The 14,090-nt window shown below is 57.3% G+C and overlaps 1 protein-coding gene across 1 annotated transcript in view; it reads right to left on the minus strand.

Moving 5' to 3' along the window:
• Positions 1–2,186: 2,186 nt before the first annotated feature.
• ENG (endoglin) overlaps positions 2,187–14,090 on the minus strand; it is a 57,921-nt gene continuing 46,017 nt past the window's right edge. The window contains exons 11-15 of the mRNA XM_065419014.1: positions 12,533–12,646; positions 7,652–7,906; positions 6,847–6,907; positions 3,145–3,240; positions 2,187–2,305 (exon numbers count right to left, since the gene is read on the minus strand). Coding sequence (XP_065275086.1) covers positions 2,187–2,305; positions 3,145–3,240; positions 6,847–6,907; positions 7,652–7,906; positions 12,533–12,646 — 645 coding nt within the window. The remainder of the gene's footprint in view (positions 2,306–3,144; positions 3,241–6,846; positions 6,908–7,651; positions 7,907–12,532; positions 12,647–14,090) is intronic.

Consider the following 14,090-nt stretch of genomic DNA (forward strand, 5'->3'; position numbering starts at 1 on the left):
GGCGTGTGCTGTTTGGTGCCTTTCTGGGGGGCCTGTTCCCAGCGCTGAGAGGGCTGGGCAGAGCCAGGAATAATCTCCGCAGACTCCAGTCAACCCAAGACGAATTTTATTTATACATTATCATGGTTACATGGGGTCAGTACAAATATTTACAGCCCAAGGCCAGGCAGTGCGGTGGCCTGCCGGTGCCCGGACACAACCCTGGGGCGGGGGAGGCAGGGCAAGGCCCAGCTGGCGGGCGCCATTCAGACTGGTTCTGCGCCTGGGGGCGAGGCTAGCTGGGGGGGGGAGGGTGTCAAACCTGTGCTGCGGGCGGTGGAGCCAGGCCCTGGGCTACATGTGACTTTAATTACACTCGGTCCCCCAAGGGCTGGGCATTCAGCGTGGGGGGGGGGAGGGGGCTGAAATAGGCCAGCGAGCCGCCAGACTGGGTGTCTCCTGGTGGGTTACAGTTAGTAAAGGGCGGAGTCAGTGACACTTTAGTCAGGGTCAAGCCCTGGGGGTGGGTGTCAATGTGTGTGTGTGTGGGGGGGCTCTGCAGGACCAGAGCCCACCTCTTGCCCCAGTGCTTCCGGTGCAGATCCCTGGCACCCGCCATCAGGCCAGGGCCCCTGCTTCGCCACACAGGCCCCCATGCGCCCGCGGCTCTGCCTCACCCCCTTGCCCTAGGGCTGTGTCTGGCACACACATAAATACCCGCTCGGCCAGGCTGAAGGCAGCTCGGCTCCCCCACCTCCCAGCCTGCATGATTGTGTTTGGTACGAAAAGAAAAGGTACAGAGTTGACCGCCTTACATTAGTAACTGACACGACACCTCAGCACTGCCGCTGTGTAACTGCTGGGCTCGAGGGGTCTATACAGAAAGGAACGCTGGGTAGGCCACAGCCCAATGGGGCCACGACTGCCTGGCCCCGAGCTCTGCGCCACAGCCCGGCCAGGTGACCAGGGGGGAGGGGGACTCCCTGCCCGCCACAGTCAGGGGGGAGCCGACTCCCAGCTTCCTATTCGCTGTCCGGGTGCCCACACCTTTCCAGCAGCCCAATGGCATAGCTTTGCTCCAGCGGGGGGGGGGCACCATTCCCCACTGCCTGCCCAGATCTGTAGAAGTGGATCCCTGACAAGGAACCGGAGTCCAGCAGGAAAACCCCATCTGGCCCCTCCCACTAGCCTTGCCTGGCTGGAGTGTGTTCACACGGCTGCTGGCTGAGCACGCAGGGGCCACAAAGGGACTGGCTGATTTCAGCTGCCTCCCCTGCGACTACGCGGGCCTGGGAGACCGGCAGCGCCTTGACAGTGTTTGGTAGCCGGGGGGAGTGTGTGCGTGTTGGATTGGGTGTACGCAGCTGGCTCCGGAGCTCACTGGCTGCGGCTGAGCCCCGGGGAAAGGGCTGGGCTCGTGCTGACTTAGCACGGTCGCTCACAGCAGAGCGTAAGGCAGCGCGTTTGAGTGGACACGTCATTCATGGACTGTATCCCACGGATCTCGCAGATGGTGATTCTTCAGCTGGGGCCAGGATGGCTGGAGGGACTGGCAGTGAGCAGGGGCCTTTCACCTCTAGTCTGAGACTTGGGCAGCAGCAGCACAAGCCGAGCCCACTCCTTGACTAGGGGGACCCCGGCGATGGGAGTTCTGGCCTTACGCCCTAGTCACGCTTTGGCCCCTCTCCTGGGGCAGCCTGCAAAGAGGGCAGGATGGGGGGATCCAGGGGGGCCATCTTGCATTAGGAAATGGACAGATGCCCCCAGCCCCTCTCAGGTGGCCACTGAACAGCTGCAGGGGAGAGTTACAGGGATTTGGGACAGAGAACGACTGGCCTAGAAGTGAAAGGCTCCCTGGGACACCCGCTCTCCCTACATGCTGTCTGCTGGGCCTCATGCTCACACTCCCAGCCTGTGGCCTGGCCTGGTCTCCCAGCCAGTGGCCTGCTCTCGGCGTGCTGCTGGTACCTTCCTTTGGTTGGTTGGGTCCGTGGAGAGCTGGTGGGCGTGTTGCTCCCGGAGTGCATGAAAAGTGCTGGCGTGGCTGCTCCTCTCAGCTGTGCCTGTCCAGTGGAGCAGCCTACGAGGGACGGGCCCTGCTGTCTTTTCCCCCACTGCTGCCTGCAGCTCCGCTGAGGTCCATGGGCGGGAGCTTCCAGGCAGCCCCTCTCTCCCCGAGGGGTGGGGGTTTCCGGGTGGCCTGCTGCCTAGGCCATGCTGCTGGTGGAGCAGGGGGTGCTCTGGGTGCTGCCGATGCTGTGATTGGGGCTGCTGCTCTCGGAGGCTGGGGCGTTGGTGGCGACAGGCTGCAGCTTGGCCATGGGGCCTGGGGTATGTTACATGTCAGAAAAAATGGAAAACATTAGGCAGGCGCCAGGGGTTATTTCCCCCGCAAGGCCAGAGGGGCTGCTCCCAGCCAATCCGGTGCTGAGGAGGGAACCGAGAGCATGTGGTGGCTCATCCTGCCCCAGCCCAATCACGGCCCTTTCGGTGCTGAGATAAGCCAATTGTCCCTGTGTTTACACTGGCACTGGAAGGAAAAGGCCTGAGTGGCCAGAGATAAACCAATCAGCTGGTCCCCGCTGGGACGGGCCGGCCTATTCAGGAGGGAGAGAAGGAGACAGGCTGCAGGATTGTGTTGTGGTTGCTCTATTGATACTGGCGCATTCTGCAGATAAGCTTCCAGCCAAGGCAAACCGGGAACAACTGCTCTGGCCCTTGGGAACAGGAGCAAGGCTCCAGCCGTGAGATCCTCGGACAGAGCCGGGGCCTCACCGCAGCAACAATCAGCCTCGCTCCCCGCTGGAGGCCTCGGGAAAAGGGCCGGGTGGACCGTACCAACCTGACAGCATCTTCCCTGGCTCGCGGTGGGATGGGGCTACAGGGCAGATGCACCGGCTGGGGATCTGGCCCGAAGTGTCTCTCGCTGGGCACCAGAGCTATCGCCCGAAGGCTGCGTCCCATCCTGGAGCAGGTATGAGCCTGGAGCAGACCAGCAGCTGACCAGCACCTGCCAGCAGCACTCCAAGGAGAGACCGCGGCTCCTGCTGAGTAGACTGAGCTCACCCCAAAGCCATGGCACTGGGACCCGTGGGGGGGGGGGGGGCAGAAGGCGGGAGACTAGGGTGACTGGGGCAGAGACGAGGCGAAGCAGCAGATACTCACGGGTATGGGAGTAAATGCACCAGAGCGCCGCGGTGAGGAGCGTGCCGATTAAGAACGCTGCGAAGGTGATCCCCACAACTGCTTCTATCCCTAGGCCTGGAGCCGCACAGGAGAGAGGAGCATTGAGAGCAATCAGCACATTTCCCCAGACAGCACCCCCCCTGGCTCCTGCCAGGTTAACACACTATGGAGCGTTCTCTCTGCCCATAGTCAGGACTTCTCTACTGAATCCTGCCCCAGAGCCTCCCTTTTCCACGCAGGCACCTGGCCAGCTCAGGAAATAGCCCAGGTGAACCCGCGCGGTGGGAACTGAACTACGGGGCGATAAGCAGGGCAGGGGTTTAGCCCTGCGGGGCGGATCTGGCTGAAAGGCCTGTGGAAGGAGGTGACTGCTAGGTTTGAAGGGCTCCGCTCCCCTAGCAGAGCAGGTTCGGCAGCTCACAGGCTGTGCCAGTCCCACCAGGCAAGGAGGAGTGAGGGCAGGACCAAAGCTTGCCAGTGACTTGAAATTAACCACTTAAAGGGAGACAGAGAGAGAGCAAAGCAAATGGCTTTTAAGTGGCCTTGCCCCCAACCCCTCTGCATCAGTCTGACTCTGCCCCTCTGCCGCACGGGGGGACGGGAGGTTTAGAAATGGTCAGAAGCAGGTTTCGCTGCAAGCAGCAGGCTCACAGCCTCTCTCCTGCCGCGCTGACCATGCGCTTTGGGCCACGCGGTCCTGCAAGCTGCTGCACGCTTTGGACAAGGCGTCCCATCCACGATCACACCTTTCCTCGCCTTAGGCCATGTCTGTACGAACAGCCCTGCAGCAGTGCAGCCGTACTGATCCAGCTGTGCCACTGTAGCGCGTCTGGTGGAGCAGCTCTGTGCCGACGGGCGACAGAAAATGCACAGAGCACTACCTTGGTGCAGCACTGAAATGCAGCCACCTCTAGGGGTGGGCGTGGCCGCTGCTTGGCAGTGCACAGGAACATGACACTGATGGTGGATTTTCTGCAGGCGGGTTAACGAGGAATGCCTGGCAGTTGAAACCACACGGAGGATTCCAGATGAGGCTGAATGTAGTTACACTAAACACGAGTGGGGAGGTGGTGGTGGGGGGGGGCGCACCCCTTGGGATCTTTCATGGGCACAGGTATTCAGGGCCACAGCTCCAAAGAGAGCAATGCCAGCAACACAACCCCCCACGGCCGCCACCTGGGGGCACTGGCTCAATACGGACTCAGAGAAGAATCACACCACCGCTGCCTGCAGCACCTAGCCAAGGAACGATCAAGCCTTTGCTCTGATTTATTTATACGGTGCTTGCTACGGTCTCTCAGTGCCTTGCAGCCCCAGGTAGAAACTGGGCTGGTTTGCTAATGGTTCCTGGCCTCCTCTCAGTCATTGATCTCTCTCTCTCTCTCTCTCTCTCTCTCTCTCTCTCTCTCTCACACACACACACACACCCACACACACCCACACACACCCACACACACACACACCCACACCCACACACACCCACCCACCCACCCCCCCACCCCCCCGAGGGAGCAGCTGTCTTCTGCTGAGCCCAGCAGCTCCTCCCTGTGGCTGTCTCCGGGCCGCGGCTCATTAAACCACCCGGGGATGTGAGACGTGTGTGTTGGAGAGTGTGATGTGCGGAGCGAATTCCAGTCGGGGCTCGCTCGTGTCAAAAGCCTTTCCTTGCTTTGTTGTGCTGCTGTCCTGGGGGAGCTGAGCAAACAGAGGCAGGAAGAGGGCACCAAGGTGGGAGGAAAGCAGGAAATCATCCATTCTTGGATGGCGCTGAAGATTCATTCCTGCCTGGAAAGGATTCAGCTGGGCAGGAAGATGGGCCACGCTCCCTCGCATGGAGCGACTGCAAAAATAACTGCTATTGGAGACATCAGCAGGACGCCTCCCTCGCGGCTGCTTGGAAGGTTCAGCCAGGGGAGACTGGCACGCAAGGAAACTGCTTCTCAGGGGCTGAAGTCACCTGTCCATTAACATCCCCAAGTCTGTGTCTTTCGGAAGCACCTGCCCCATGCCAGGGGCTGTTCACACGCAGGCACAGCTCCTGCCCCAGCGAGCTCACCAGCACTCTGCCCTCACACAAAGCTCTGTGCAGCATCGCCAACCCCAAAGCTTCAGAAATCATGTGCCAGGCCCCCCCCAAACACATTCCAGGGTCTTGGCTTTGCCTGCTGGGTTTTGAGATGTTAGGGGTCACGCTGTCTAGCTTTTCTCTGCAGCCACCAGAGCCAGAAACGTCCTGGTTTGTAATGAAAGCCGAGCCTGTCACCTCCATCCTATGACTCCAGGAGCTGGAGCTTGAAGACAAACTCTAACCGTCACCCGACCGCATTAAAATGGCAAGGCTTGGCCACACTATATTTGTCTATCAGAGATCAACTCCTCCAAAGAGCTTTTCTCACACACAGATTCTGATTTCCAGGATTTTGCGGGGAGAATAAAAATGAAGTGGTTGATACTAAATGCAAACACCAAACTGGACTAATAATGCTTCTACATCCATGCAGCATCCTTCGTTCAGAATGACCCGAAGTCACTTTACAAATGCTAGCTACTGGAATCACTACACACATCAGTGAAATGCAGCTACCTCTGGGGTGAGACATGGCTGCTGTTTAACAGCAACATAGGAAGGCTACACAAGAGTTTGGGACAGGAAGTAAAGGATACTGCATCCAATTGCCACCAGGCTCTTTTGACTGAGTCCTCTCCAAGTTGGGCTGTTTCCTATCATACCAAGACAAGTTTACATGGGCTCTGGCTCACATCAGAACTTCGCTTCCCTTCCCCGCCCCCCGCAGCCTGTTATCCTGCGCAGACAACTGGTGCACAGTCACTGTACACAACTTCCTGTAGGTCAGCGCCTGGCCCGGCCGCAACCCCTAACCCCTCTCTAGGGAGCCCGGCTGACACATCGCACGGCTCTGTCACAACAGCCACAGCAGGGAATGCAGACCAAGGAGAAATGACGAGAAGGAAGCTGCCAGGAATTTGATAAGAGCGCCAGCGGGACGGCTCCGTGGAAAAGCCTGTGTTAAGTCTTGGGCTCAGTGCCAGACTGACCCCTCACCCCCTAGCCCCAACCAGGATGAAGGCATCTCCCTTGCTGCAGCCTGGACAAGCCACGCACCCTGCGATGGCCAGTTCTCAGGATGGATCCCACCAGCCTCTGGCCCGTGGAGTTCCACACACGGAGGCCTCGTCCGTATCTCACATGCTAGCAAGGCAGCACTGCCACGTCTCACCGTCATTCAAGCGCCTCCCCTTTCGGTGAAGAACATACTGCGCCCTGGGTCCTGCTGTCCCCTCCTGGGCATTGCTTCCCAACTACCAGGCGTCCCATCTGCGATCACTCCTTTCCCCATTTCTATGGGTGCAACCACATTTCTCTTTGAGCCGGTATTTCTCTCCTGTCTATTCACCCCAGTCCCCATTAACCCAGCTCCCATTCTCCAGCCAAGGGAAGGCGCTAATCCTGCCAGAAGATCCTTCATCGAACTGAAACTCGGCAAGGACCATGGGACACTCTCTGCTCCCACCCACTCCCACGTGTGCCTGCACCTCACACCAGGGACAATCGAACGGACGTGCAGGCTGGGCTCTGTGCCGATCCACCCTCACTGGGTGGCTTGGCTCCAGCTCTCAGCTCTGGCCCAACGTAACATGACAAGGAGATCGTGAACTCACTGGAAGGTGGAGGTCTGGTGTCCTGCAGCGTCACCTCTAATGTTGCCACGCTGGTGCTGCCCTGTGATTTTGAGAAGAAAACCAAGAGGGTTAAGATGAGCTGCGCACATCTCTGCCCCGCCCAGCGAGAGAGCCCCGAGTACCCCCCCGGATCCCCCAGCAGCCGGTCCCAAGGCTATAGCAGGAGGGGTGAGCATATGGCGTCACGGTGGGAAGAGACCCCTGGCCTTGTGGCTAAGGTGCAGGCCAGGGAGGCAGGAGACCTGGATTCTATCCCTGGCTCTGTCACAGGACCAGTGCCCAGGTGACCGGGGGGAGGGGTTAATTCCCCTCCTTGTGGCTCAGTTTCTCCCTCTGTAAATGGGGATACCGAGCCCCAGGACTGGTGCGAAGCCTGATTCGTTCCTGTTTCTAATGTACATTGGGGCGCTTGGCCAGTAGGGGCACTACGCGCCCCTGGCCACGGCTCCGCTGCTCTTGGGAACAAAGAGGCGACGTCACCTTCAGCTTGTGCCCCTGGGGCTAGTCTGCGCCCTGCGATCCAGTGTAAACCCCTCTCGGCTCGGCAGGGCGGTGCAGCGAGAGCTAGGCCCCGTTAACCTCCACCCAGCCTTGTGTGTGTGTCGTCTGGTGTCGGGAATGGGAGAGAGCTGCACGCCAGCAGCCAGCCAGTGGGACACGGGAACGGAATCCCTGGACCCTCGGCTAAGGCAGTGGGAACAGCCCCCTCGCTTGACAGATGGGCAAAGGGTCCTGGGCCAGGCCTCCTGGGGGTGCCCGTGAAGGAGACGGCCCCCACACTCACGTTGAAATGCCAGGCCACTCTGCACGACAGGGTGGCGCAAGGAGGAAAGGGCCCTCCCCCAGCCAGGCTGTAGACGAAGCTGAACCGATGGAGCTCCCGGCCCAGCGTGGCTTCTGTCGGCTTGAGGACGGTCACTGCTTGGCCGAGTGGCGCGACAGGCGGGATCAGGAGCTGCTGAGGCTCCTCGGCAGCAGTCTGCAGAGAACACTCCTTCACGTCCAGGAAGGTCCGGGCACTCCCGGCCCGAAACGAGACCTGCAGAGGGGCAGCAGGAGGACAGGAGTTCAGTTAGCAGGTCTCGGGGGTTGTACCTCAGCTCCGGATCTGGGCTGGCAGGGAAGGAAGCCAAAGGATCCCCCCATGTACCAGCTGAGGACTGGAGGGGGTCAAGCCAGCCCCGATCCCCAGTCTCCAGTTGATGATGTGGCTTCCTCATGGGTGAGTACAACCACCCGCAGGCCTGGTGGGTGCTTCTCTGAGGCATGGGCCCTGGACGCAATGAAGCTCTGTCCACACTGGGATCAGAACGGGGCTACTCCAACCACGTTTACACACCACTGGCGTGGCAGAGTGCTAGCAGGGTTTCTGTCACCAGCACACACAGCAATCCTCTGCCCCGCCCCACCCACCAGACCCACTGTAACACAACTGTCTAGCCCATCCAGCGGTACCTGAGCCATACTATAGCCCGAGGCGGGTTGCTTCTCACCCACTCTTTACAGGATGAGCCTCTCTCTAATTTCTCTTTGCTTTTCATTTGGCCTTGTGAATTTGGGGTTATCACTCCCGACTCTCCCCTGCAGAGTCACTTCCCGCTGGGCGATGGCGCGGCAAAGCCCGCCCTGGAGTAACAGGCCTGCGCAGCCAGGTGGAAGGGACCGTCGCCCAGAAGGAAGGGATTGGAAGGATGGCAGAAGCAGAATAAACCTTCATTGCCCACTAGCTCGGTCAAAGGCGTGGGCGTTAGGGGATCTGCCAAACAATGCTGGGTGCAGTCAGTGCGTGTACCAGGAAAAGCAGAGAGAGCGGGAGGTGGGCCGGATGCTGGAGACCTTGGCCACCACCATGCCATGGACACCAGCCCTTGGGTACCCACCTCCCAAGGAATCTACAGAGGGTACCTGCTCCCCACGGCACCAGGGGTTCCTCTAGCTCAGCCCAGGTGCTCACGGGGAAGGCTGTGGTCTGGCTGCAGGACAGTGAGAGAGGGGAAGATGCTGCTGAGTCAGGGGACCGCCGCACTCGGTGACCACAGGACAGCTGAGCCCCACAGTGGTGAGAGACTTTGCTTTCGGGATACAAGCATCACCCCTGGGGATTAAGGCTTTGTTGACTGCACAACATGTTTTTTGCCTGCCGAGTTAGTCCACTGCCTTACACTTGGGTTTCTAACATGGCTTCAGACCATAGTAATTCCCTGTCCACTCTGGTCTGGGCCAATGTACCAGAACCCACATTGCAACTGCAGTGTTAATGCGCAGCTGTAGCTGGCCTGGCTTTGATCCCTCTGCGCAGACAGCGCCGGGCTGTATGGGCCGGATCCAACGACTGCCGTGGTTCTCTGGGCTTTGGGACAGGCTGATGACAGCCACATGGCCGGCAGAGTTTGCACAGAGTGGGTTTGCGGACAACCCTTCATCTGACTGATAAACGGTCAGGAAATCTACAGTCCTCATTCCTGAGCCAGAAGAGTTTGAGCAGGAAGTTATGACCACATGAAGAGGCTGGAGCCACCTTGCTTGGGAAAAGTGATTAGCCCTGATAGACACTGACCCCTAAACCTGATTTGTGGACGGAGGGCAAGAGGGAGGGGCCAGCCCGAACCATCTGGAATCAAAGAACCAGTTCCCTGCCAATTGTCTGACACGCACTGTGTATCCTGGCGCAAAGAGAACAGTGGAGAGGAAAGCGAGTTATTTACCTTCCCCAGCCAGAAGGCCCCGATGAGCTATCAGCACCCGTCACCAAGGATCAAATGCTTACAGACGGGATGTGGAAATCAGAGAGACACCAAGCCGAATGGCTCTGTTTCCGGCCGGCAGAGCCTTCTGACACGATCCAGGTTGCTAAGTGATATGTTATCATCTTTACTCTAACAAAACATTCTACTAAGACCTAGGCCTGAGTCAGCCGAGACCTGATTATCATAGACGTGTAGTGCAGGACTGGAAGGGACCTCGATAGGTCAGAGAATCATAGAATCATAGAATCTCAGGGTTGGAAGGGACCTCAGGAGGTCATCTAGTCCAACCCCCTGCTCAAAGCAGGACCAATCCCCAACTAAATCATCCCAGCCAGGGCTTTGTTAAGCCTGACCTTAAAAACCTCTAAGGAAGGAGGTCATCGCTTCCCCTGCACTCAAGGCGGGAATGTGCTAAACCCTTTACAACTCTTGTCATAACTATAAAGGAAAGGGTAACAGCTCTCCTGTGTACAGTACTAAAATCCCTCCTAGCCAGAGACTCCAAATCCTTTTACCTGTAAAGGGTTAAGAAGCTCGGGTAACCTGGCTGACACCTGACCCCAAGGACCAATAAGGGGACAAGATACTTTCAAATCTTGGGGGGGGAAAGGCTTTTGTGTGTGTCCTTTGTTTAAGGGGTTGTTCGCTCTTGGGACTGAGAGGGACCAGACATCAATCCAGGTTCTCCCCATCTTTCTAAACAAGTCTCTCTTATTTCAAAATTGTAAGTAAAAGCCAGGCAAGGCGTCTTAGATTTACTTTGTTTTTCTCAACTTGTAAATGTACCTTTTACTAGAGTGCTTATCTTGTTTGCTATACTTTGAACCTAAGACAGAGGGGATTCCTCTGAGCTCTTTAAGTTTGATTACCCTGTAAAGTTATTTTCCATACTGATTTTACAGAGATGATTTTTACCTTTTTCTTTAATTAAAAGCCTTCTTTTTAAGAACCTGATTGATTTCTCCTTGTTTTAAGATCCAAAGGGGGTTTGGATCTGTATTCACCAGGAGTTGGTGAAAGGAAGGAGGGGGGAAGGGTCAATTTCTCCTTGTTTAAGATCCAAGGAGTTTGGATCTGTATTCACCAGGGAATTGGTGAAAGGTTTCTCAAGGCTTCCCAGGGAGGGAATTCTTGAGATGGTGGCAGCAGACCAGAGCTAAGCTGGTAGATAAGCTTAGAAGTTTTCATGCAGGCCCCTACATTTGTACCCTAAAGTTCAAAGTGGGGATACAGCCTTGACAACTCTGTACCCCCCTAACTGGGGCAAGGTACTGTACCTTGTGTATACCTACAGGCATAGTATGACTGGGGTCATTCTGTGGCACAGTCTGTCTCCATCTAACACAGCAACAGTCTCTCCCTGGGGGAATGTCTCCACCGTAAGCCCAGGTGCGTTGCAGTTTGTGCAGCCAGACCCCCGCAACACAGCTGAAAACAGCAGCGTAGATGCAGCAGGGCGGGCTTCAGCACGGGTGTGCAAGCGCTCCAGGGTACGTACGCATGCTGCTCGCCTGCGCCAACGCTTGTGCTGCCACGTCTACACGGCTACTTTGAGCTGGGCTGGCCCGGCTCTGCCTGCACGGCACTCCCACCTCGCACTGCAGGGCGGGTGACTGGAGCGGGTTGTCCCAAATGCTCTTGTGGCTGTAGGAAGCCAGAGGCTGATACAGGCGGAGGGCTGGTTGTAGGAGCAGCCTCGGTCAGACTGTACCCTGTACACAGGGAGTGAGGCTGGGTGGGGCGCGGAGAGGGAGTTTGGGACAGGTCAGATGGGCCCAGGAACAGGTCCATGTTCACATGCCGTCCTTGGCAATTAGCTCTCCCCCCGAATTCACTTCCAAGGAGCTGCTCTCCCCTTCCCGTACGCACTACTTGTGTGAGTAGCATAAGGCAGGGGAGAGCCGCTGGCTCCATGCAAACTCCTTCCCACGCCAGCTCTACCAACTACCCTTCATCCTGAGCTACAGCCTGATCCCCGTCCCCTCCCCGGGGCTAGTCCTGTCCTAGCCCTGTCCCAGGGCGCTGGCTCAGCTACCCGCGGCCTGGCCCATTTGCACCGTCTCTTACACACAGGCCGTTGCTTTTGCCCATCGGCACCTTTGATCTTTCGATGCCAAGCCCTGCGGAACATAGTGTGGGCGTGTGTCAGGACGAGCCGCCCCCGCCCCCCCCACCGAGCTTTCTCTGCCCTGCCCACCTCACTCTTCCAGCCCTGCCCCGCACACTTCCTGCTCCTGCCAATTATATCGCTGCCCCTGATTGAGCTAATTACCTCAGCAGACCAACCATTGCCCCCACAGGGCAACCGTCCCCACCAGACCCGCTTCATTGGTTCCAGTCACGCCTGTAATCGTCTCCGTGAGGCATTTAGCTGAGTGACTGGAGGGGCTACACCTGTCACAGCCCCCCACATCCACCAGAACCCCTCAGGGCCGAGCTGCAGCCCCGTTATTCCAGGTCTCGGCTCCCACAATTCTGCCAACACCCCTCAAGCCTGGTTCACGCTGCCTCCAACGCATGTCAGCGTGGGCATCTCCACCGCTGGGCCAATGCCTCTAACGCTTGCTTTGAAGCCCAGACAGTGAGTGCTGGCCTGGGCCTCGCTCAGCCAAAGCCTGCCAAGTCGGGGGGATCATTCAAGGAGGGCCACAAATGAATTGTAGCCGCAGAGCCCCTCTGGGATTTCATCCCAGCTTTCCAGGGGTAAAGAGGCTCCTGCACTAACTCCCCATTGCCAAGGCATCCCTCACTCTACGGACACAGCAGGGAACAAACACACCAAGGTACAGGGACAGGCTAGGCAAAGCCACTCTCCAAGTGGCCTGGAGCCTTCTAGCTGCTCGCCTGGCTTCATGAACTCAGCGCAGCCGAGCCTGGCACCAGCCGGGCCCAGGAAAGGCGGGAGAGATGCCCAGTACCTGGACATAAGCAGCTTTGTTGACTTCCAGCACGGTGGTAGAAGGCCACTTGAAGTCCTGGGTCCGGTAAAGCTGCAAACGGAGCTCCGGTGGCAGGCTGCACTCGAACGGCACCTACGCGGGAAGGAGACAGGGCTGAGCTCCAGGCTGCTGTCGCTCTGACAGGGTTTCCACAGGGCACTGGGAGCTCACAGGTGCTGGTGCAGCCTGGTTCATTGGGATTCGCTCTGATGGACCATGAGCACCACTGCAGAAATCTAAGCTCCCGGAGCCAGCCCTTAGGCCTTGCACTGATGGGCGCCTTAGGAATACCTCAGAAAAGGGCAGATTATTTCAGTGACAACCCCCCCCCCCCCCGGCTGCTTTTTCCTGATGCAGCGTCCCACAGGGCTACAGCCTTAATGTCCGCGCCCCCCCCCCCCCCCCCGAACAGTCATGCCAGAAACTCGGACATCTGGCTCCTAGTCTCACCTTTGACCTCTCTCTGGCTATTCAAGAGTGAGTGTCTGTGTAGTGCAGTTTGTTGAGAGCTTATTGTGTATTTGGTTCATTATAATCAGGAGGAAACCTGCTCCACGGGCAGAGCTGTGGAAGCAGCGAAGTGAGGGTGGAATTGCCATCGCCCCAGGGGTGGTCTGGCCCCGACGGCGTATTCCTCCCTGCTTTGTCCTGGCCAGTGACTCGAGGAGTGGGGCTCCCGGAACCTGCCTGAGACAGTTCCTGCCTCTCCTCGCTTCACTTGCTCCAGGTCCCGCAGTCTGAGGACCCCTTGGGCAGCCAATCTGGCAATCAGCGGGTGGCAGCCAGCTACAAGTTTCCAGCTTGCCGGCTCCTGAGCCAGTGGTGACGATTTGGGGGTCCTGCCTGCTTTCATGCGTGGCCGAAGGCCTGTATATGGGCGGATCCCCAGGAGTCAGCGGGGTGGTGTCACTACAAGAAGAATGTGGAAAAATTGGAAAGAGTCCAGCGGAGGGCAACAAAAATGATCCGGGGGCTGGAGCACATGACTTATGAGGAGAGGCTGAGGGAACTGGGATTGTTTAGTCTGCAGAAGAGAAGAATGAGGGGGGATTTGATAGCTGCTTTCAACTACCTGAAGGGGGGTTGTGACGTTGTGCAGTCTATATGGTTTTATAAAAACATGATAATAAGTGAATATAATGTAACTGGGATAGTTTTAGAAAAATATGGTAAAAAGTGAATATAACGTACTGGGATATGCTTCATGCAAAAGGTCTCTTGTAAGGTATCATTACAAAGCTTATAATCTACTGAGTGTGATCATCCGATTTGTATGAATGTACCACTCTTGTATCTAAAACTAGAAATATAAAACATAACTCTGAGGGCCTATTGTAATTATGTAAAGTGTGGGCCATTAATGATGGTTTGGAATCTTGATGACTCCCATTAACAAGGACCATTGTCTGCAGATGACTGTGTTTACCTGTGAGTCTTCCTGTATATGTGTGTGCTGGCAAGTGAGTATTGAAGTCTTGCAGTGACATGTGATCATGTCACCTGAACTGGAATCCATCTTTAACCTGGTGCTTTTCCA

The sequence above is a fragment of the Emys orbicularis genome, chromosome 18 (genome assembly GCF_028017835.1).
Source record: "Emys orbicularis isolate rEmyOrb1 chromosome 18, rEmyOrb1.hap1, whole genome shotgun sequence".
Taxonomy (NCBI): domain Eukaryota; kingdom Metazoa; phylum Chordata; order Testudines; family Emydidae; genus Emys; species Emys orbicularis.